This window comes from Mustela putorius, unplaced genomic scaffold (assembly GCF_011764305.1).
Source record: "Mustela putorius furo isolate JIRA1106 unplaced genomic scaffold, ASM1176430v1.1 tig00003854_pilon_pilon_pilon, whole genome shotgun sequence".
Classification (NCBI taxonomy): domain Eukaryota; kingdom Metazoa; phylum Chordata; class Mammalia; order Carnivora; family Mustelidae; genus Mustela; species Mustela putorius.
The window spans coordinates 9,662,813-9,687,720 of NW_025422006.1; the positions used below are offsets into that span (position 1 = coordinate 9,662,813).

The following is a 24,908-nucleotide window of genomic DNA, read 5'->3' on the forward strand; positions in this document are numbered from 1 at the left end:
GTTTGTATTTCCCTGGTAATTAATGGTGTTGTGTATTTTTTTCAGATATCTGTTGGCCATCTTCTTTGGAAAAGTGTCTATTGAGACTCTTTTTTTTTTCTTTTTAATTTTTATTTATTTATTTATTTAAAGATTTTATTTACTTATTTGACAGGCAGAGATCACAAATAGGCAGAGAGGCAGGCAGAGAGGGGGAAGCAGGCTCCCCGCTGAGCAGAGAGCCTGATGCGGGGCTCGATCCCACGACCCTGAGATCACGACCCGAGCCAAAGGCAGAGGCTTAACCCACTGGGCCACCCAGGCACCTCGTCTATTGAGATTCTTTTCCCATTTATAATTAGATTATATTTTTTGCTATTGAGTTGTGTGAGCTCATTATGTTTTGGATGTTAACCCCTTCTCAGATACTATATATGATTTGTAAATATTTATTTTTTAAAGATTTTATTTATTTATTTGACAGACAGAGATCACAAGCAGGCAGAGAAGCAGGCAGAGAGAGAGGAGGAAGCAGGCTCCCCGCTGAGCAGAGAGCCCGATGTGGGGCTCGATCCCAGGACCCTGGGATCATGACCTGAGCCAAAAGGCAGAGGCTTTAACCCACTGAGCCACCCAGGCACCCCTGATTTGTAAATATTTTTTATTTAGGAGGTTACCTTTTCATTCTGATGGTTTTCTTTGCTGTATAGAAGCTTTTTAGTTTGATATAGTGCCCCTTACTCATTTTTAATTTTTCTGCTTTACTTTTAGTTTTAAATTCAGAAGATTATTGCTAAGGCCTCTATTAAGGAGCTTATTGCCCATGTTTTCTTCTAGGGATTTTATAATTTCAAGTCTTACACTCAAGTATAATGTCCATTTTGAATGAATTTTTTTTTTTTTAAGATTTTATTTATTTATTTGGCGGACAGAGATCACAAGTACGCAGAGAGGCAGGCAGAGAGAGAGGAGGAAGCAAGCTCCCTGCTGAGCAGATGTGGGGCTCGATCCCATGACCCTGGGATCATGACCTGAGCTGAAGGCAGAGGCTTTAACCCATTGAGCCACCCAGGCGCCCCTTGAGTGAATTTTTGTTATGGTATAGGACAGGGATCCAGTTTCCCTTTTTGTGCATGTGGCTGTCCAGTTTTCCCAGCCCTATTTATTGAAGAGACTGTTGTTTTTCTATTGTTTGTTCTTAGCAACTTTGTTGTAAATTAATTGACCATATATGTGTGCTTTTGTTTTGGGGCTATCAATTCTGTTCTATTGATCTATGTGCTTGTTTTCATGTCCATACCATACTTTTTTGATTACTGTAGCTTTGTAATATAGTTTGAAATCAAGATGTGTGACATCTCCAGCTTTGTTCTTTCTCAGGATTGCTTTGACTCTTCAGGGTCGTTTGTGGTTCCATATAAAGTTTAGAATTGTTCTATTTTTGTGAGAAATGTCACTGGAATTTTGCTAACCATTACATTGAATCTGTATATTACTTTGGGTAATATGAACATTTTAACAATATTATACAAATAAGTACAGAATATTCCATCCAGAAACAACAGAATACATTTTCTTCGCAATTACACATGGAATACTCTTCAGCATAGTTCATATGTTAGGGCACAAAACAAACTTTAAAAACTTCAGAAGACTGAAATCATAGTAAGCATCTTTTTCAACCACAGCGTTATAAAAGCAGAAATAAATTACAAGTACAAAAGTGAAGTAAACAACATGCTGCTGAACAACCAGTGAGTGAATGAAGAAATCAAAAGAGAAATTAAAAAAAACCTGAAGACAACTGAAAATGGAAATACAACACACTATAACTTAAAAGATGCAGCAGAAGTAGGCGAACTAAAGCCCAAACTTAGGAGAAGGGAGGAAATAACATAGACCAAAGCAGGGGGAAAAAAAAGAAAGAAAGAAAGAAAGAAATAGAAACTAAAAAGAAAGTAAAAAAGATCAGTGAAACTAAGAACTGGTTCTTTGGAAAGATAAAACAAAATTAACAAATCTTTTGTTAAACTCACCAAGTATAAAAGAGAGAAGAGTCAAGTAAAATCAGAAGTAAAAGAGTAGAAGTTACAAGTAATAAAACATAAATAAAAAGGATCCCAAGAGACTATATGAACAAACATATGTGAACAAATTGGAGAAATAGGTATTTTCCTAGAAACACACTATCTACCAAGACTGAATTAAAGAAATAGAAAATCTGAACAGGGACGCCTGGGTGGCTCAGTTGGCTGAGCTGTTGCCTTCTGCTCTGGTCGAGGTTCCGGGGTCATGGGATCAAGTCCCCCATGGGGCCCCTTGCTCCGAGGAGAGCCTGCTTCTCCCTCTGCCTTCTCTGACTGCCACTCCCCCTGCTTGTGCTGTCTCTCTCTCTCTCTCTGACAAATAAATAAATAAAATCGTAAAAAAAAAAAAAAAAAGAAAATCTGAACAGATTAAGTACTAGTAAAATTGAATTAATAATTAAAAACCTCTCCCAAAACAAAACTCCAGGACCAGACAGTTTCATAGGTGAATTCTGCCAATATTTAAAGAATTAATAGCGATTCATCTCAAATCATTCCAAAACTTCCAAACTCATTTTATGAGGCCAAAATCACCTGGATACCAAAACCAGACAAGGATGGCAGAGGAAAAGAAAATTGCTGGCCTATATCCCTCATGTATGTAGTTGTAAGAATCCTCAACAAAATATTAGTAAGCCAAATTCAACTCTCAATAAATGCAGAAAAAGCATTAGACAGAAAATGTCAACATCTGTTTATGATGAAAACTCTCAACAAACAGGGTATAGAGGAAGTATACCTCAACATAATAAAGGCCTCATATGACAAACCCACAGCTAACATTATACTTGCAATGAAAAGCCAGAAGCTTTTCCTCTAAGATCAGGAACAAGACAAGGATGCCTGTTCTTGCTACTTTGATTCAACATAGTACTGAAAGTCGTAGCCAGAGTAATTAGGCAAGAAAAAGAAATGAAAGGCGCCCAAATAGGAAAGGAAGAAGTAAAATTGTCACGATTTGAAGATGACATTTTTATTTTTTATTTTTTTTTAAAAGATTTTATTTATTTATTTGACAGACAGAGATCGTAAGTAGGCAGAGAGGCAGGCAGAGAGAGAGAGGAGGAAGCAGGCTCCCCGCTGAGCAGAGAGCCCGACGCGGGGCTCGATCCGCAGGGCTCGATCCGCAGGGCTTCTTCCCACGACCCTGGGATCATGACCCGAGCCGAAGGCAGTGGCTCAACCACTGAGCCACCCAGGCGCCCCATGAAGGTGACTTTAAGAAAGTAGATAAATCTGGGGTGCCTACATAGCTTAGTTAGTAGAGCAGCCCTATGTTTATTTTATTTCATCAAATAAATCTTAGGCAATTGGTAAAAAATAATGCTTGATTTTTTCCCCCCAATTTTAGTGTTAAATGTTTACAAAAGTCAGTGAAGGATTCTTACCACATAATGTGTAGACCATGTGCCTGTGAACTTGACGTTTGTGCAAAATGTGGAAAGAAAGAAGACATTGTTATCCCGTGAGTATTTTCTTTTTTGTTTGCGATTTACTCTTTAAGTAATTGATCTCTAAATTTTTTTTGAGGAAACATCGAGTAGCTCTGAGAGTCTTAAGGTACAGTGTATCACACTGATTTAGACTTTTTTTTCCTACCTAACAGGAAAAAATCTTAATTATTTGTTATATTTTTCTATCATTATAGTAAAAATATAACTATATTTTTAGGAAATTAAAATACCTATGAAGTTCATATTCATCACTCATCACACAAGAATTTATTCATTATGCAACTAATTTTCTTGAATGGTCATCACTTATTAATTTCTTTGAGCCTACTTTATTGACAATAGTATTATAATTGGTTGGAGTCAGGACTTCAAGACTGGAGTTAGTCTTCAAGGATTGTTTTCTTTATACTTATTAGACTCCTATCAATCAGGAAATATAAAGTTTGTTTCAATCAATGGAAAATGAAAGCCTGAGAAATAAATAGAAGTGTTTTTTTTTTTTTTTAGGTTTAATAAAGAACCAGAAAAGACAGAAAATCCTGAAAGTAATCTACGTTCCAACCATAGAAGTTGCAGAAGAAATGAAGAAAGCGATGAAGAAAGCGATGATGACTTAGATTTTGATATTGATTTAGATGAGACAAAAGACAATCAAGTGGGTTAATATATTAAAAGCCAGTTTAAAAACATGAAATTCTGAGCGATTTTTGACTTTGGGAGTTTTACACAAAAAATACTGTGAAATCCTAATGAGAAAAATGGCAAAAACCTATAGAAAATGGGCACAATTCACACATGGACAATATAAATTATGCATGATACCTGGATAATTCTAAAACTTTGATCCAGAGCTTTCTTTTTTTAAATTTATTTTTTATTTTTTTATTAACCCATAATGTATTATTAGCCCCAGGGGTACATGTCTGTGAATCGCCAGGTTTACACTTCAGAGCACTCACTGTAGCACACACCTTCCCCAATGTCCATAACCCAATCACTCTCTCCCTATCCCCCTTCCCCAGCAACCCTCTGTTTTGTGAGCGTAAGAGTCTCTTATGGTTTTTCTTCCTCCTGATCCCATCTTGTTTCATTTATTCCTTTCCTACCCCCAAACCCTTCACGTTGCCTCTCAACTTCCCTTGTATCAGGGAGATCATATGATAATTGTCTTTCTCTGATTGACTTATTTTGCTAAGATAATACCCTCTAATTCTATCCACGTCATCGCAAATGGCAAGATTTCATCCAGAATTTTCTTATAATAAAGTTTTAAGTAGCATATGCTAGAATACCTGCCAAAATGAGTCTTAGGGTATCATATTGCAGTTTGGGGGAATTATTTAGAAGAGTATACTACCTAATATCAAACTAAAGAAGATTCAGAATTGTTGGTTGTGTAAGAACTATCTTGTGGAAAAATCAGTGCTAGCCTCAAAAATTGGTCCACATTAAGTACTTTTTTATTGATTGATCTCAAGTAAATGGCCCACATAACAAAGCCCCCTTACTTACAAGCTTATTATAAAAAGCTTGTTATTTTTTATAATAATGTTTAACAAGCGTTGTAGCAGTTTTTCCTTTGAAAGTATTTTTACATACCTGATCACATTTTTTACCTTTCTTCTTGTGCAAGATACACATACAGAAAATAATGTATAAAATACGTATGTTTTCGGGTGCCTGGGTGGCTCAGTGGGTTATACTTCTGCCTTCGGCTCAGGTCATGATATGAGGGTCCTGGGATCGAGCCCTGCATGGAGCCCTGCATCGGGCTCTCTGCTCAGCCAGGAGCCTTCTCCCTTTCACTCAGTGCCTGCCTCTCTGCCTACTTGTGATCTCTGTCTGTCAAATAAATAAATTAAATCTTTAAAAAAAACATATGTAGGGCGCCTGGGTGGCTCAGTGGGTTAAGCCGCTGCCTTTGGCTCAGGTCATGGTCTCGGAGTCCTGGGATCGAGTCCCGCATCGGGCTCTCTGCTCAGCAGAGAGCCTGCTTCCCTCTCTCTCTCTCTGCCTGCCTCTCCATCTACTTGTGATTTCTCTCTGTCAAATAAATAAATAAAATCTTTAAAAAAAAAGAAATCAGCTACATTCTTAAAAAAAAACATATGTATAGTTAATTATGAAGAAAAGTCATATACATTTGTCATCCAGATGAAGAAACTACTTTTAAACAATATAAACTAGTTTCTCTGATTTTTAGTCCTTTTTTCTTTTTATTTTGAAATATCTCAAGCCTAAACAAAACAGCAAAATAGAAACCTTCTATATCCTTTATCTAGATTCACAGTTGATTTGTTATGTTTTCATTATAGCTCAATAGATTGATATAGATGCATATTGTGTTTGCTGAACCATTTGAACATAAGTGGCAGACATTAGTTTTGAACTTTATATGAACAGACTTTTGCATGTTGTATCTCTTCTTTATTTCATTATTCATGAGATTGAGATTGATGCATGTTATTTTAAGAGCTCTGATTTTGTCATTTTACATTACTGTATTTTATTCCCTTGTCTTTACATACCATGATTCATTTATCCTCTCTAACGTTGAGGGAGATTTGAGTTATTTTTAAAATTTTCCTAGTACAAAGAATACTGCTGTGAGCATTGCTACATGTGTTTCTTAGTACATATGTGTTGTTTCTTGGTGCACATTTCTATTAGGTCTATATCTAGTAGTGGTACAGGCCATCCAACAATATGCATATGCAAATTCAGGATTACTGTATAATGCCAAGTTGTCTTTCCAGAAGAATTATTATTTCCTTTCCCCATAGCAATATATTAAGAGTTCCAGTGCTCTGTATCCTAACACTTCATCTTTGAATTTCTGTCAGTTTGATAAGTATGTATATCTTTGTCTTAATAATTTTGTAATTTATATGTATATGTATGTATATATATACATATACACATGCACGTATATATACCACATCCTGTTATCCATTCATCTATGGATGGACACTTAGATTGGTTCCATATCTTAGGTATTGTAAGTAATGCTGCAATAAACATAGGGCTACATATATCTTTTCAAATTAGTGTTTTTATTTTCTTTGGGTAAATACTCAGTGCTGGAATTACTGTATCATATAGTATTTCTATTTTCTAATTTTTTGAAGAACCTCCATACTGTTTCTCATAGTGGTTGCACCAGCTGATATTCCCATGAGCAGTGCACGAGAGCTCCCTTTTCTCTACATCCTCACTAGTGCTTGCTATTTCTTTTTTTTTTTTGAGAGTAGGCACCCTGACAAAGTGTGAAATGACTTCTCATTGTGGTTTTGATTTGCATTTCCCTTAGTATTAGTGATGTCCAGCATCTTTTCATGTGTCTCTTGGCCATTGTATGTCGTCTTTGGAAAAATGTCTGTTCAAACTCTCTACCCATTTTTAATCAGATTTTTTCATTTAAAAATATAAAATCTTAAGGGCCCCTGGGTGGCTCGGTCAGTTAAGCGTCTGCCATCAGCTCAGGTCATAATCCCAGGGTCCTGGGATTGAGCCCTGCTTGGGGCTCCCTGCTTATCGGGAAGCCTGCTTTTCCCTCTCCCTCTGCCTGCAGTTTCCCCTGCTTGTGTGCTTTCTCTCTCTCTGTCAAATAAACAAAAATCTTAAAAAAAAATAAAAATAGAAATATAAAATCTTTTCAAAACATTAAGAAAAAATGGACACATAAATGGAGAAAGATAAAATAAATGGAGAGATACTGGGTTCATGCTGGGGAAGTCTCAGTATTCTAAGCTTAAGACCTTACAGAAAGTTTCCCTCAATTTGGCTTACCTTTTTGCATATAAACTTATTTTCTGGACATGGTAACTTGTGGTTAAAGAGCCAACTAAATCATTAGTTCTAGCATAAGTTCTTTCCCATCTGAATGAATCATAACTCCTCAGATTACCTTCTCAGGAGAGAAGTTTAACAAAGAGCATCACCTAGTGACATAGCCTAATATCTGCATTTCTGTTTTTAGTGTTAAGAAAGGGGTTTTTTGTTTTGTTTTGTTTTTAAGCAGACAAATTTAATTGTTACATATGGTTCATTTAATTTTTTGGAATTATTTTGTCTAAACCCCCCCCCCAAGATAATAAATAAATAAATAAATAAATAATTTTGTCTACCCCCCCAAGATAATAATAATTATATATATATATATTTTTTTTTAGGTTACCCTAATCCTAATCTAATTTTTATATATGTAAATTCCATATATGTATTTAGGGAATGCAGAATGTATATATATATGTGTGTGTGTGTGTGTGTGTATATACATATATATATACATATATATGGAATTGTTATAGAGGATCCATGCTGTCTGGTACCAGAGTCTGTTTTTTAACTACTGTACTATATAGTACCACTCTTGACAAACATCAAAAGGAGTTCCAAAGGTAAATAGAGAAAAAACTGTTAGATGGAGGACATGGCATGAACTTACTTGGTGACTACAAAGGCTTGGAATAATAATGACAACAATTTAATAATAGCATTCATTCAATTCAACAAATAATCATTGAGCACTTAACATGTGCAAGAGCACTGTTCAAGATACGCAGGGTACAACAATGAACCCAAAGATCCTTATCCTTTCAGAGCTAACTTTTTAGTGGGTAGAGATAGACAACAAGCACTGAACATAAGAAGGAAATTATATTAGAATGTGTAAGTGCTATACGGAAAAATATGGAATGGTTGGTTGGTTGGGAGTCTAAGGGCGTGGATGGCATAGGGATGAGGGTATACAAGTGGGTGGCAAGTAGGCTATGATTTTTTCTTTTTTTCTTTTTTTTAAGTTTTTATTTATGTATTAGAGAGAGACAGCATAAGCAGGGGGAGTGAAAGGCAGAAGGAGAGTGAGAAGCTGGCTCCTCTTGGAGCAGGGAGCCCAACTTGGCTCTTGATCCCAGGACCCGAGGATCATGACCCGAGCCAAAGGCAGATGCTTAACTAACTGAGTCACCCAGTGCCCCTAAGCGGTGATCTTTTATTTATTTTTTTATTATTATTTTTTAAAGATTTTATTTATTTCTTTGACAGACAGAGATCACAAGTAGGCAGAGAGTCAGGCAGAGAGAGAAGAGGAAGCAGGCTCCCTGCTGCACAGAGAGCCTGATGTGGGGCTCCATCCCAGGAGGCTGAGACCATGACCTGAGCCTCTGTGGCTCAGTGGGTTAAGCCTCTGCCTTTGGCTCAGGTCAGGATCCCGGTGTCCTAGGATGGAGCCCTGCATTGGGCTCTCTGCTCAGTGGGGAGCCTGCTTCCCCCTCTCTCTCTTATTGCCCCTCTGTCTACTTGTGATCTCTTGCTCTCTCTGTCAAATAAATAAATAAAATACAAAAAAAATTTTTATTTTATTTTATTTACTTTTTTTTTTTTTTAAGAGGGACATGGGGCAGCGGGAGAGGGAGAAAGAGACTCTTAAGCAGGCTCCATGCCCAGTACAGAGCCCCATGCAGGGCTTGATCTCATAACCTTGAGATCATGACCTGAGCCGAAATCAAGAGTTGGATGCCACCCAGGTGCCCTTATTTTACTTTTTAAAGTAAGCTCTATGTGGGGCTTCAACTCACAACCCCAAGATCAAGAGTCACTAACTGAGCCCACCAGGTGCCCCCAGTTTGTATGTTTTCTGTTGGCCTGCCTTTTCATTCATTAATTCTGTCTTCTGTATAAATAGGGTTAAGGTATTGAGTGTGCTATTAAACCCAGTTAATAAGGGCGCCTGGGTGGCTCAGTGGGTTAAGCCTCTGCCTTTGGCTCAGGTCATGATCCCAGGGTCCTGGGATTGAGCCCCGCATTGGGCTCTCTGCTCGGCAAGGAGCCTGCTTCCCTTCCTCTCTCTGCCTGCCTCTCTGCCTACTTGTGATCTCTCTCTGTCAAATAAATAAATAAAAATCTTAAAAAAAAAAACACCGAAAAATCCTAGGTAATAAATTGCTAATTTCAGATACTGGATTTTACAGTTGCAAATGTCCATTTGATTCTTTTTTTATTGATCATGACTGTTCAAATATTCCATGTTACCCATCTCGTGCATCTTTTTCTCTTATCTACATATTTATCACAGTTATTTTGAAGTCCTTTTTCACTTTTGTTTACTTTCATTGATGATTTTATCTTGATTATTGGACACTTTCTCCTGTTTTGCCTATCTAATAGTTTTTATTATAGGCCAGAAATTGTGGATGATGCGTTTTAGAGGGTCCCCTAAAAAACAGATGACTGCCGATCGACTTGATCCTATCAGAACTTGATCTTAGGCTTTGCTGGGGTGGTCTGTTGCAGTTTTACATTTATTTCTAGAGTTCCTTATTCCTGTGTTTTTCTTCTCAAATTGTCTTTATTCCGGGGCCTGTATTTCCTGGGGTCTTAACACGGGTAAGGCCAGACTCCAGCACTGCATGACCTCTCGGCTCTAAGCCTGTCTCAGCAGCTGTTCTCTGTGAGGACTCCTCGAGTTGTGCCCTGGGCTTGTGCAGCTTTGGAGAGTAAGGAATGACCAGAGAAGCAGAAGGAGAACCAAGAACAGGTGTCTTGCTTGGAAGGCAAGGGGCATGTGAATCAAGGGTGGAATGTATTCTGATACTGTTCAAAATTACAGCCTTTCCATGATGTGCTCATCAAGTGTTCATCATGACTCTGTGTAGTGATAACAGTCATTATCCATGTTAACAGATGAGAAATTAAGTCTGGGTTTTGAACCTGTACAATCTCCTGATCCCAGGACCCATTTTGCATATTAGGGTTAGTATGCGTGAGAATCGTTTGTGCGTTGCTAGCGGGGTAACTCTACTGGTTTCCATACTGTTAGGATTCCAGGACTCTCCGACAGTCCTCCTCTGCCTTGCTTTCATCTTCCATTGTTTCAGACAGTTCGGAGCTTTTTTCCTGAAGAGCGACTGTGTCTCAGGCATCATTGAGAGTGCCCATTGCTGAAGCCCTTGAATTCAGATCACTTTTTTTTATGACTGCTGATTTCCACATTTGAGTCATACTACCTGTAATCTTCCTAAGCAGGTGATGTCAGTTTATTGTGAGACCTAGTTGCATAATGGAAAGAATATAGGTGTTTGTAAGCAGTTCTGCATATATCCCATAGGTTGTATTGGGAGGGTAAGTTGCAGTGATTATCTTTTAATACAGTAATAATTATTAGGAGAAGAAAAAGTTGTTTTTGTCTTTTTTTTTAAAGATTCTATTTATTTATTTGATAGACAGAGATCACAAGTAGGCAGAGAGGCAGACAGAGAGAGAGGGGGAAGCAGGTTCCCCGCTGAGCAGAGAGCCCAATGTGGGGCTCAATCCCAGGACCCTGAGCTCATGACCTGAGTTGAAGGCAGAGGCTTTAACCCACTGAGCCACCCAGGTGCTCCAGGAAAAAGTTGTTATATGTACTTGTTATGAATGTTTTCTTTTATCACGTAAGATAAACAGCAATGTTCTGAGTAATCATTCTTCAGTTTTCAGGTGACTAAAGTAAGCTCAGAGATTAAGTAACTTGCCACAGTCAGAAAGATAATAAGTACTAAACCTGGGGGCCTGGGTGGCTCAGCTGGTTAGGCGCCTATCTTTGGTCCAGGTTCCTGGGGTTGAGCCCCGTGTCAGGCTCCTTGCGCAGCGGGAAACCCTCTGCCTCTGCCTGCCGCTCTACCTGCTTGTGCTTGCTCTCTCTCTCTGTCAAATAAAGAAATGAATAATCTTTAAAAAAACCCAAAAAACCTAAGATTCAAATCACGTCTATATGGTTCCAAAGCCTATATCATTTCAATCGTATTTATGCAAAATTATCCATATTCCATGTTCCTAAATGGTTTTTTTTCTTAAGTGAAATTTGTAACAACAATAACTTGAACAAACCTCTGTCACTTCCTACCTCCCTCTTTCTGGGTCTTTTTCTTCCCGTGTAACATTAGTTGTTACTGAATGGAGTGTCCTGTTCTAAAGGTACATTTTTTAATTATACAAACTTTATAGATATCCTCCACATAACTTCTGGCATAGAATTTTGTGACTCATGATGTTCTGATTTGTGTGTAATACTGTATGTTGCAAGACCATTTTCCACAGTTTTTACTGGCAACCCTTATGGAGTCACGGGAGTATGCTGAGATTACATACTCAGCTCTATACTAACAAGTCCCACGATTCTCTCAATAATACAGATGGAAATAATTATGCATTCTCAAATCTCTTACGTAAGACCTTGTAAGGAATTTAAGTACCAGGCTTTTAAAAGATACTACTTCATAAAATTACACATGAAGTTGCACCTTTTATTTCTGTATAATCTTAAAAATGAAAAATTTTTATGGTCTTAAAAATAGTTCCTTTCAAAGGAAAAATGTGCATTATCATAAAATGTATAGTTGGTACTTTTACTGATATGGAAGGCTTAAGGGGCACCTGGATGGCTCATTGGCTAAGTGTCTCTTGGTTTTCACTCAGGTTGTGATCTCAGGGTTGTGAGACTGAGCCCTATGTCAGCCTCCCTGCTCAGTAGGGAGTCTGCTTAAGATTCTCTATCCCTCTCCCTTGACCCCTCCCCCAACTTGTGCATGTGTATTCTCACTCTTTAAACAAAAAAAAGGAAGATCTAAAAATATATATTTGATATAAAAATATATATAGTACCTAAATGTTCAGAAGTTGACTAAGTGATAAAATATTTTATCAAAATTTGGCTTAGAAGGTTCTGTAACCTCTAGAAATATTAATTTGAAGTATATAAATTATATTTTATTGTTAAATATTTAAATTTATATTAGTAAATACTACTTAAAATTATATTTTTCATTTTTGTAAATTTTTTTTTTTTTTTTTTTTTTTTTTAGTTTTAAGTAATCTCTAAACCTGACATGGGGCTTGAACTTACAACCCTAAGATCAAGAGTCACATATTCTACCAACTAAGCCAACCAGGGACCCCACGTTTTTTCATTGGTTTAGAGCAAATCAAATGTCTTTGAACTTGTGCTCACTTCAGCAGCATATGTAGTCAAATTGGAGCAATACAGAGAAGATTAGCATGACCCCTGTGCAAGGATGACATGCAAATCTGTGAAGTGTTCTATATGAATTTTAAAAAGTCTTTGATCTCAACATTAGCATTAAGTTTCAATTAACATTTTGAAAGGTATACATTGTCCATTGATGAACCTCACGGATAATGATGAGCAAAAGAATCCAAATACAATGAAATTACTTATTTTATGATTCTGTTTATACCTAAGTTCAAAAGTAGTCAAAACTAATTTGGGGGGTGTGATATTGACAAGGAAGGGGGCATGCGAGAACCTTCTGAAATGCAGGAGCCATCTGATTTTGATCTAGGTGGTGGTTATATTATGGTATGGAGATATGAAATTCGAGGGCTCCTGGGTGGCTCAGTCAGTGAAGCATCTGACTTTGGCTTAGGTCATGATCTCAGGATTCAGGGACAGAGCCCTTGCATTGGGCTCCCTGTACTGTGGAAAGCCTGCTTGTCCTTCTCCCTCTGCCTTCGTCCTGCTCATGCTCTCTCTCTCAAATAAATAAATAAAATCTTTAAAAAAGAAAGAAATACAAATTCAACACAGGATTTGCTTAGTTTATTGTATATAAATGTTACCAATTTGAAAATAATTATAACTTTAAATTAAAAGCACTTGACAGTATACCATTGTCAAAAGCATGCCTTGAAATAAAGCAACATAAATCTTAATTCAGGCAAGTAGGAGGTGGAGTGACTTGGAGGCAGAAGGATGTTGACATCCTAACCCAGCCTCTTACTTATGGCGTGACCTTGGACCAGTTTCCTTACTTTTGTGAAGTTACCTCGTGTGTACCTTTCCTATTGTAAAATGAGGATCGTGACTTCTACAGTATAAGATTTCTGGAAGTGTTAAATATAGTATCTGTGAAGCTCTTGGCTACAGAAGGTGTTCCATTCTTGATGTTTATAGATACTATATTATAAATTTTGGTTTTGAGATTTTCTTTCAGATTATCCTAAGAGACTCTGTAGGGGTGAGAAGTGGGCACACTGAAAATTCTCGGGTTAAGAAAAAAAATATATAGATATAGAATTCTATTAACATTGAAAGAGGAGAAGCAGACCCTTTCAATGAAAGCATTTGTACAAGAAATGTCAGAACTGCTATTGGCTATTTTTAGTACTTGTTAGGGGTAGACCCTTCAGTGACAACATACACAGATATGCGTGTAATAAAAAAGCTTTAGGAACAATATTTCTGACAATAACAACTTTACAAACTGCCTTTCATTCCTTTGTTAAAACTTAGTAATGGCACAATGCTAACTGTAATTAATAGCATACACAGAGAAACTCAGAAACTTTAGTAAATCAATTGATCAAAAAATTTCTATTTTAAAACTACATAATGAATTAAGAAGAGAAAGTTAATTAGAAAAGCATATTCTATTACCCTGATCTTTTTTTTTTTTTTTTTAACTGAGAGATCACAGGCAGAGAGAGAGGGGGAAGCAGGCTTCTCTGCTCTCTGAGCAGAGAGCCCCATGCGGGCCTCGACCCAGGACCCTGAGATCATGACCTGAGCCGAAGGCAGAGGCTTAACCCACTGCGCCACCCAGGCGCCCCCATTACCCTGAACTTTTATTTAAATTATAAATTTGCCTATTTACATTACAAATACAGGTTTTTGTGTAATTGAGTATGACCATATTTATTATTCCACTTTTTATTTTATTTTAATCTAGCCACAAAATTATTTGTGGAATATATTTTCTTTAATCTGTAAAAGAGTTTTTTCCTTGAAAAATCATGGTAACATGAGGAACAGCGACCTAAATGACCAATATAGGAAATGAATGGGCCCTGAGGAAATTGCTAGGACCAGGCGAGGTTAGGAAAGATGGTCTCCTAAAGGACGAAAGTGACGTCCCTTAGCAGAGGATATTACTGCATGTCCGCAAAATCAGGAAACACAAACTGACCTTTAAGCCGTGTTATTTACACTTTTACATAGTATACTCAGTATGTGTTCTGGTGAAGTATTCCAAAGCGAGAGGTCCAGTTGTTTTTCTGGAAAAAAATAAATAAATAAAATGTCCCACAGAGTGCCCAGAACATCTGGTAACACAGGAAGAATATTGTATTTCTTATGCGTCACCCAAAAGCATACTGAACATACCATTTGGAAGCGCAACTGAACAGTTACACACTGTTTCAAAAGAAGTTTCTCCTATGTTTCTTGCCTTTGCAACACTTGTGGCCACCAGCTGAACGGGGCAGGTGCTGTGTAAGCGGCTGCCAGTGGGCAGTGACGAAAACAAGACTTACTGAAACAAACAAGTGGTTCTTATAAATAACTTGGAAACGCTTCTGGAACCCATTTCTTGGCAATGAAAACAGTACATTTCAGATCCTATTAAGTGATTGATTTATACATGGGAAGTGCTCAATTGGTAGTTCCAGAAATACTTCATGCTGCTCGGCTTCTGTCAGTGAAGTTGAGAGGATGTCCTACAGAAAGTGAAAATCCCAGAGGAAAGAGGCTCCCTGGGGGTGCGGGAGGGTTGGGCACGGCCATGATCATTTAATACAGAGTTTGCGCTGTAGAATTGTTGGAACACATTGGTTACAACTGAAATGGGCCCTGGAGGGGTGGGGCGGGTAGAATGGAGACAAAACAGGAATTCCCAAAACAGCTCCCTCCTTTGTTTGGACAAGCATCCAACCATTTTTCCAGTCATGCGACCTTCCTCTTTTCCTGTGAGCCACTTGTCAAGTCCATTTTGCCCACACATAGTCCTAAAGTCAATCGTGTTCTTCCCAGCTGTAAACTGAGTGCAGAGAGGACTACTCACACCATGGAACTGAACTTACAGTGGTATTTTTTGCTCTTTTTATTTAGTGCTGCATTGGATGGCAAAAAGATTTTGAGCGAGTTTCAACTCTGGGGTTGCTGACCCCACCATTATGCATGAAGCCCATGAATCCATAAGTGCACTTAGCTCTGTCCATAGACTGAATAATAACCTGTCTTGCATATCTATCTACTATTTTTATATGTAGTGGATGTGATTATTCACAAATTCACAATATTCTTGAAATTATTTATTTCCTTGATTTATACTAAAGGTTCAACTAGGATATATAAGGCTGTCACTGTTTTTGCTATTAAAAAGGGATTCTTGGCCTGGGAATTGTTGGGAACCACTGATAAAATGATCAGCCTCACTGTGCTGTAAATTCTGTAAAATTCTATGAAAGTTTTTTCTACAACATAGTGATAATTTTGTCTCTGTACTTTGTAAATGCTTTTTTTGAGGTATAATTTACATATCATAAAATTCACCCATTTTAAGTGTAAAATTTGTGATTTGGTAAATTTACGGCATTGTGCAATTAACACAATCCACTTTTAGGATGTTGCCATCACCTCAGAAAGATCTGTCATGGCCAGTTTTAGTATTTCCCATTCCTGTCCCCAGCTTCAGGCAACTATCTCCTTTCTGTGTCTATAAAATTGCCTGTTAGGAACCTTCCATAGAAATGAAATAATGAAATAGGTAGTCTGGCTTCTTTCATTTAACATAACATTTTTGACATATAACCATGTTTTAGCATGTATCAAGAATTAATCATTCTTTTTCTTCCCCTCCCCTTTTGCTGAATAGCACCCCATTGTATGGACAGGCTAATTTTGTTTCCTCATTCAATTCTACTTTATAACTATTACGAATAATTCTGTTGTGAACATTTGTGTGTCTTCTCTTGAACATATTTTCATTTTTCTTGGGTAAATACATACCTAGGAGAGAGCTTTCTGGATCATACAGTAAATTTATGTGTAGTTTTTGAGAAACTACCACACTGTTTTCTTAGGCAGCCATACCACTGTACTGTTCCACATCCTCACCAACATTTGTGATTGTCAGTCCATTTTGATTATCACCATTCTAGTGGGTGTAGAGTCTTTTTTTTTTTTTTTTTTAAAGATTTTATTTATTTATTTGTAAGAGAGAGAGAGAGTGAGAGCAAGCACAGGCAGACAGAGTGGAAGGCAGAGTCAGAGGGAGAAGCAGGCTCCCTGCGGAGCAAGGAGCCCGATGTGGGACTCGATCCCAGGACGCTGGGATCATGACCTGAGCCGAAGGCAGCTGCTTAACCAACTGAGCCACCCAGGCGTCCCAGTGGGTGTAGAGTCTTAACAGTGGTTTTAATTTTTGTGTTTCTAATTACTAATGGTATTGACTCAATGTGTTTTCATGTGCTTATCTGGCAGTTGTATATAGTCTTTCATGAACTGTTTATTCAGATGTTTTGCCTGTTTTTAAAAATTTTTTTAATTATCTTTTTTTTTTTTTTTTTTAAGTAATCTCTACATCCAGTGTGGAACTTGAATTCAAAGACCCCAAGATCAAGAGACATATGTCCTACTGACTGAACTAGCCAAGTACCCCTATTTTGCCTATTTTTAAAATCAGGTTAGGCCACCTGGCTGGCTCAGTCAGTAGAGCATGTGACTCTTGATCTCAAGGTTGTGAGTTTAAGCCCCACATTGGGTGTGGAGCCTACAAAAAAAAAAATTGGGTTGTTTTCTTATTATTCGGTTGTAAGATTTCTTTGTATATCTTTTATATATAAATCCTTTATTAGACATAATTTAGAAGTACTATTCTGCCCATCTGTGGCTTATTTTATTGATATATATATAATATTATATGATAAATATGCCTCCGTTAAAAAATAGTCTTCCCATTAAGTAATTAATAGTGTGCCGACACAATGGTCCCTCTGGTAGCTATGGAGGTTTGGAGTCCTGAAGTGTGACAGATTATCTGTTGCCTCTCCCAGCTACATGCTGTGCCATTTATGAAAGTCTTAGAGCACACAGTTTTCTTGGAGTAAAATTTTAGATTTGGGGCACATGTAGAGAGCATGTGTCCAGCACATTGCCTCAATAGGTAAGATAGTGTGAAATTTTATGTTAGGAATTTCTTGTTTTCTCCTGTGGTGGGCATACTGTCATCAGAGTCTTTGAATCTTTACTTTTTAAAATTTTTAAATTTTTTATTAAAAAATGAGGCTGCGTCAGTTATTTTCTATAGAACACATTTTTTACTATCTTACATGCAGTTGCCTTATACCTGTACGCTCTGGCTGATGCAGTTTCTTTTCTCTCTTCTCATTCAGCAGCATGAATTCGTTCCTGCTTGAATCTTTTTTTTTTTTTTTAAGATTTTGTTTGTTTGTTTGTTTATATTTTAAGTAAACTCTATGTCCAGTGTGCTCTACCGACTGAGCCAGCCAGGCATCCCCATTCCTGCTTGAATCTTGAGTTGAAAATACTTCTTCCACTGCCCAAAAGTGTAGACACAATGAAGATTGCTGTATAATGCCATTAACCACCCCCCCGCAACAACAGCAACTAAGATTAATGTTTACTCAATAATGTGATATTGGGCAGTGGTCTCCTGACCTGGCTTACATTAGAATCACCTGTGATGTGTATTTAAAATATTGATCTTCTAGCGCCTTAGACAAAGCTCTCCTGCCATGTTGAGATAGTTCTAGGAGCCAGGAGGGTGGCCCAGAATGGCTCAGCAGGCCAACGTCCAAGCTGTGGGTGCATTGTGTCATTACAGCGTGTTTAGCAAAGCTGGGAGAATGGGCTCACCCCTCTCAACAGCATGGGGCCGTGGATCCTTAGGCATAGAGCTGTCTAAACTTGGGTGGGGGGGTGGGGGGGGGATGAGCCGGCCATATTTGGAAACATTGTTTTGTAAGGGGCAAATATAGGCAAGACTTAGGAGCCACAGAGAAACTCAGCAAGATGCATTAATCTTGTGCTCTGAGAGAGATGTGGGAGAGACAAACTATTGGCCAAGAGGTTTCCTGACTTCTGACCTGATGACTCGGGACCACATGGCCCATCTGGGTTGAAGCAGCTCAGCCTTTAGGGGGATGTTGAAGGAGGGAACGAGTGAACCGGCAGATCCATCCTTTCCTGAGCAAAGATCAGAGTTCAAGCCGACTCTGTTTCCCATCCCTGCTGGCCTGTACTGTGTGATCTGCCCACTTCCTCGGAATGCCTAGGTTCTTGTGGATAGGTTTATGGAAAAGAGTTACTCTCATCCAGTCCTTAAACATCTCCTTATTTTGTTTTTCATCGGAGGGAAATAGCCTGTCTTTTAACATAGCTTCAGATGATGTAACATTCAGAGATACCCAATTATACCCCTATCAGATGAGAGGAAAAGTGACTGTGAGGCTCCATTCTAATTATAACTTTGTCCCTAACTGGCTCTACGACTCCGGCAAATTACTTCAAATGCCCAGCCTGACGTTTCTTCTTATGTGAAATAACAGAGTTGGTCTAGATTATTGGTTCTTATCATGTGGTCCCAGGACTGGTGGCATCGGCATCACCTGGGAACTAGATTGAGATGCAAATTTTGCAGCACCACCCTGATACACTGAAATATACTCGGGGTGGGGTCAGGCAATCAGTGTTTGAACAAGCCCTCCAGGGGATTACGATGTTCAGCAAAAACTGGTCTAGATTGGTAGTTCTCGGCGCTGCCTGCACATTAAAATCACCGAGACAGCTTTTATAATTTACCAGCCCTGGGCTCTAATCTTCAGAGATTCTGATTTAAATGATTTCTAGGGGGGCCCAGATGTTATGTGGTTTTAACGGACATCTAGATGCTATCAGAGGTCTGTTAAAACTAAAAGGCACTGTGCCTCTCTGCCTAATTGTGATCTCTGTCTGTCAAATAAATAAATAAAATCTTAAAAAAAAAAACAAAAAAAGAAACACAACTAAAAGGCACGGTTTCCAAATCTAAATGCACACATCCAGAACTATAGCCTTTTTAGGCCACTAGGTGTTGCTCTTATAGAGAAAGGAAGGCATTTTCAAAACTACCACTGGATATGCATAGAAGATGAAAGTATACCTCTTAATTTCTGTAAGAGATTATCCTGTAATTTATATCTGAGTACAGTTTGTTAAATATTTACTTGCAGTTTGTTCAGTTTTATCCAAAGGAATGAAATACCCATCAGCTATAGAATGAATAAATAAGCTGTGGTGTTTACATACAATAGAATATCCCTCAGCAGTGAAAATAAATAATCTAGTGATACACACAGCGATACTGCTGAATCTCACAGCAGTGAGCAAAAAATAAACTGGATACAAAATAGAAATACCATATGATTCCATTTAAATGTAAAAAACAAAAAAAGCAGGCAAAGTTAATCTGTGTTGATAGAGGTCAGAGTAGTGGATACCCTTCGAGGTAGGACTAAAAATGAGTAGAAGGGGGGTGCCTGGGTGGCTCAGTGGGTTAAAGCCTCTGCCTGCAGCTCAGGTCATGGTCCCAGGGTCCTGGGATTGAGCCCCGCATCAGGCTCTCTGCTTAGTGGGGAGCCTGCTTCCTTCTCTCTCTCTTCCTACTTCTCTGCCTGCTTGAGATCTTTGTCTGTCAAATAAATAAATAAAATCTTTGAAAAAAAAATAAAATTACTTTAAAAAAATAAAAATAAAAATGAGTAGAAGGGAACCTTTGGGAGTTCTGGAAATGTTCTACTTTTTGATCTGGTGAGAGTTATGTGCATATATGCACATATATGTATATTAAACTGTACTCTTAAGATTGCACTTTATGTATGTTATTCCTCAATAATGAAGACTTAGAAAAACTGAAATGTAGTCCTCAGGGGGAATAATTGTCATTCTAGCCCAGTATCACTCAGTAGTTTATTATTTTACTGTGCCACCTGTGGTCATGAGAGATGAACATAGCACTTTGATTTCATGTTGATGCTAAGTTAAAGTGTGTGTATCAATTTCTATGGCCCCAAGTTGAGAAGGTGAAATGCTCTCTATATTTAAACTTGTGTGTGTCCAGGCACACATTCTGCAGCAATACACTTGGGTAATTGATTTTCTTATGGCAACCCTCTGCTCTCTCTTCCTTACTCTTCAAATTCTGTGATACAGTGTAATAAAATTGCCTCTTGCCTATTATCTGCAGAAAAAGACCTCTACACCTCTCCTATCTCTGATAGGAGGTCAAATGTTTCGTGAGATAAAAAGAATCAATCTGTAGCTGAGAAAAACAAATCCTTGCAAATTGTACTAAGCCATTAAAACTGTCAAAACAAGACATATTGGAAGGGCATTCAGGGAAGAAAACTGTGTTGGGGAAATGAAAATCAGAGTCACTTAGCAGAATGCACAAAAACTCATTGGAAAGAGAGCCTTAGCTTAATAGATGGGAAATTACTATCCATTACTCAGCTATTACTTTAAAGCCACAAGCTGGGTGATCTGATTTCATCTGACGTCCTGCTCATCAAAAGCGGGGGCTGGACTGGCTGACGCCTACCTATGAAATCATTCAAGGAGAGCTGAGATCTTTGTTCAGCTGGGAATATATTGAATGTTGGCAGAGTTTCTTTTGCCTCATCTAGTCATTTTGTAATGCTGTGCTCTGTTTCCTGTGTACTAGTCACTTTGGAATTGGGTACAATATCTAGGGCAGATTTTTTTTTTTCCTTCACATAATTTTTAAAAATCATGCTTTGTAGTTTGGTCTATGGATGTGTTAGGACATGGCTATCAACACTGAAGTACATTCATTCGGTCATGCCAAACTATCTCAGGTGCTGTGGGAGGATCCATGGAAGGATAAGGCATGTAAACCTCTGCCCCAAGAGGTTTACAATCTATGTGGGGGGACCCAACGTAAATACACGAGTTAATATTTTAAAACCATAGGACATCTTCCATTTGTTCCTCTAGATTAACTCTCCATCCTGAGAGGCTGACTACTGTGTGGTTACATCTGTGGGAGTCCTTGTCTTTGGGTTTCCAATGGGAGTCATGTAATGGGAATCCCTGAAAGAAGAGTCCAGATTATTCCCGTGGCTCCCTTCCTGTGGGGTTACCATGGGCAGGCTGAGGATAAGTAGAGATAGATAGTCTGATGATTCTCTACATACAGACCTTTCGTTCTTCCAGTTCCTGGAAGACATTCTTAATGCTCCTTCAAGTCTAGAGGTGGTAATGATGTCATGCTCTTTCTAGCCTTAGGGTACTGTACCATGCTTTGTAGATTCCCTATACCCTACTCAGTTCCTTGTAAATAGTCTCTTTTCATTTCATTTATTTATTTAAGATTTTATTTATGTATTTGAGAGAAAGAGGAAAGAAAGCACAAGTGGAGGGGTGAGGCAGAGGGAGAGGGAGAAGCAGGATCCCTGCTGAGCAGGGACCCTGACGCTGAGCAGGGATCTGGGATCATGACCTGAGCCGAAGGCAGACACCCAACCAACAGAGCCACCCAAGTACCCCTTTTTAAAACACTCTTAAACTAACAACTTCTTTCTTTTCTTTTCTTTTCTCTTTCTTCCTTCCTTCCCATAAACTCTGTACCCTTTGTGGGGTTTGAATTCATGACCCCGAAATCAAGAGTCACATACTCCATGGACTGAGCCGGCCAGGTACCCCTAAACTACCCAATTCTTCCATGTCATCTTTTTCTTTCTGGAATCTTGACTGACATAAAAATTGCTATCACAAGTGGCCCCAGAAAAAAGACATTTAGAATGGGATTCTGAGTTGGAGATGCCAATCTATTTGAAGAGCATAGACTTATTTGCCAGTGGAAAATGGGACACATAATCCCTGGTATATATAGCATTATGATTATTCAGATTATCGCCACGTGGGCACGAGATAAAGCACAGGAGGAGGACAGATCAAGTAGTTGTGGCAGTCAGCCATCATGGTGGTAATAATGAGTATATAGATCATGGAGCCACTTGGCTTTTTTTGACAGTCCCAGAGTGTGTATGAAGGATAAAGGAGAAATGAAACTGAGTTTCCAACTTAAGTGGGTAATCAGAAAGCCTGGGTAGAAGCCTTTGGGAGAAAAGAGCATATCTTCTATAGTCACACAGCAGAGGACACTGTGGTTACTATTATAGAAAAAGTCAAGTGAAAACTCTCCCCTTTAAGACAGTAAGCCAAGAGCAATTCCCCGTCCCTGGAGGAATTCTAGAGGTTGGTGCCACCATCCAGCACTTGAAAGCTGCAGTGGTAGGATTCTGTCACATACCCATTCCGCGTGCTGCTTTGGCTAGTATGAAAGACAGATGGGTTATGGAGATGATTAGATATTATTGCAAATTTAGACAGATAGTCATGCTAATCATAACCGTGGCCTGGCTGCGGTATCATTACTAAAACAAATCCGTATAGCTCTATGTGTATAGCTATTGTCCCGGCAAATGCTTTTTCTTCCCATCCTCATCATTAACACTGAGAAGCATTTTGAAGCTGTTTCCTTTGCAAGGCTGGGCAACAATATATCTTTACTGATTTGCCTCTGTGCCTGGTGATCTCTCTCCTGCTGTGTGTTGTAAAAGAGCCCAAAGGGACTTTGATCATCTTTTTTTTTTTTTTTTTTTAAGATTTTATTTATTTATTTGACAGAGAGAGAGATCACAAGTAGGCAGAGAATCAGGCAGAGAGAAAGGGGGAAGCACCCTCCTCACTGAGCAGAGAGCCTGACGTGGGGCTCTATCCCAGGGTCCCGGGATCACGACCTGAGCCGAAGGCAGGGGCCCAACCCACTGAGCCACCCAGGTGCCCCGGACTTTGATCATCTTTTTTTTTTTTTTTTTTTTTTTTTAAAGATTTTATTTATTTATTTTACAGAGATCACAAGTAGTCAGAGAGGCAGGCAGAGAGAGAGAGGGGGAAGCAGGCTCCCCACTGAGCAGAGAGCCCGATGCGGGGCTCGATCCCAAGACCCTGAGATCATGACCTGAGCCGAAGGCAGAGGCTTAACCACTGAGCCACCCAGGTGCCCCATGATCATCTTGATAGTCTCTGTAACATCAGTCTGATCCACTGCAATGATGACATGATGCTAATTGGAACTGGGGAACAGGAAGTAGCAAGTATCCTACATGCCTTAGTAAGTCACATTTATGCTGGAGGTAGGAGGTAAAGTCTGTGAAAGTTCAGGGGCCTGCCGCAGGTGTGATGTTTTGACGAGTGCAGTAGTCTGAGGCAGGTCTCTTTAAAGTGAGAGACAAGTTGCTGCATTGCATTTACCACTACAAAAGGCATAATGTACATTGGTTCTTGGGATTTTTTTAAAAATTTTTAAATTATTATTATTTTTTTATTTTACAGACGGAGATCACAAGCAGACAGAGAGGCAGGCAGAGAGAGGGAAGCAGGCTCCCGGCTGAGCAGAGAGCCTGATGTGGGGCTCGATCCCAGGACCCTGGGATCATGACCTGAGCCGGAGGCAGAGGCTTTAACACACTGAGCCACCCAGGTGCCCCAGTTCTCTGGATTTTGGAAGCAACAGACGCCCCACTTGAGCCTGACGTTTCAGCTTATTTACCTAGTGAGCTGGGAAGCTGATAGTTTTCAGTAGGGTTCAGAGCAAGAAAGTATCCTGAAGCAGGTGCAGGCTGTGTTGTAAATTGCCTGACTTGAGCCTTGTGGCTCAGCAGACCCCATGAAAGCTAACATATCTGTGATCAATAGAATGTTTTATGGAGCCTCTGGAAGGCCCCAGTGGGAAACTGATGACCTGATGGCAATTATTCCCATTAGAAAGCAGCTCTGGCTTGTCCTGTGGCTTGGTAGAGCCTGAAAGCCTTACCTTGGGCCATCATATATGTGTGTGACCCAACTACCTAACATAGGTGGGAGCCTTCCCTGAACCATAAAACCGTGTGTGTGCAGCAGCCTTCCTTTATAAATGGAAAGAAGGGCTATGCAGTCAGTCCCGTGCAGACCTATGGGTCAAGTGAACCGCCAAGCGGATGACTCAGCCTCCCGCACTGCCTGGTCCCCAGTTTCACTGCCCTTCCTCACTGCATTTACGTGGCTCCAGGGGAAGATTTCCCTGACCACGTGATGAAGGAGTCTGGGCCTGGTATACTGTGGGATCTTCTAATACACTGGCATCTGTAGCGTCTGGCATACAGCTTCATCCAAGGGGGGCCCTGAAAGATCACAGGGAAGGGAAATCCCACCTGTGGCCGAACTTTGAACAATACATCTGGTTGTCACTTGGTGTGAAAAAAGAGACTGTTCAGATCTCAAGTGATCCATAAACAGTAGTAAACAGGTTGTCCAGCTTGTTGGAGACTTGGGGAAAACTGGTATGATGTAGGAAATGAAGGAGAAGTGTGTTAAGAGATGGGTCAGAACAGACACAGAGTATACACGACAGAGGATGCTCTCAATAGATGAGTTGGCAAGATAACCTGGCCCGCGAATACCAGTTGGTTTCTTTCTTCAGTTACTCTGATGTGTTCTCAGTGAGCCTACCTATATACAAAGGCACCAGAGTGGCAGGGACAGAATGAGGTG

General features: G+C 39.1%; 1 protein-coding gene and 1 non-coding gene across 3 annotated transcripts in view; both read left to right on the plus strand.

Moving 5' to 3' along the window:
* Window positions 1-4,214, plus strand: part of CUNH9orf85 (chromosome unknown C9orf85 homolog) — a 66,479-nt gene extending 62,265 nt beyond the window's left edge. The window contains exons 3-4 of one of the 2 annotated variants that reach the window (XM_004769217.2): window positions 3,418-3,531; window positions 4,028-4,214. In XM_004769217.2, coding sequence (XP_004769274.1) covers window positions 3,418-3,531; window positions 4,028-4,184 — 271 coding nt within the window. In that variant the 3' untranslated portion in view covers window positions 4,185-4,214. Of the gene's footprint in view, window positions 1-3,417; window positions 3,534-4,027 lie in introns of those variants that run through there. The other variant, XR_006601976.1, reaches the window with a different exon arrangement.
* An 8,284-nt stretch (window positions 4,215-12,498) lies between these two features.
* LOC123387543 lies at window positions 12,499-12,605 on the plus strand. The gene has a single exon (XR_006601986.1). It is a non-coding gene; the product is annotated as a U6 spliceosomal RNA (small nuclear RNA).
* The last annotated feature ends 12,303 nt before the right edge of the window (window positions 12,606-24,908 follow it).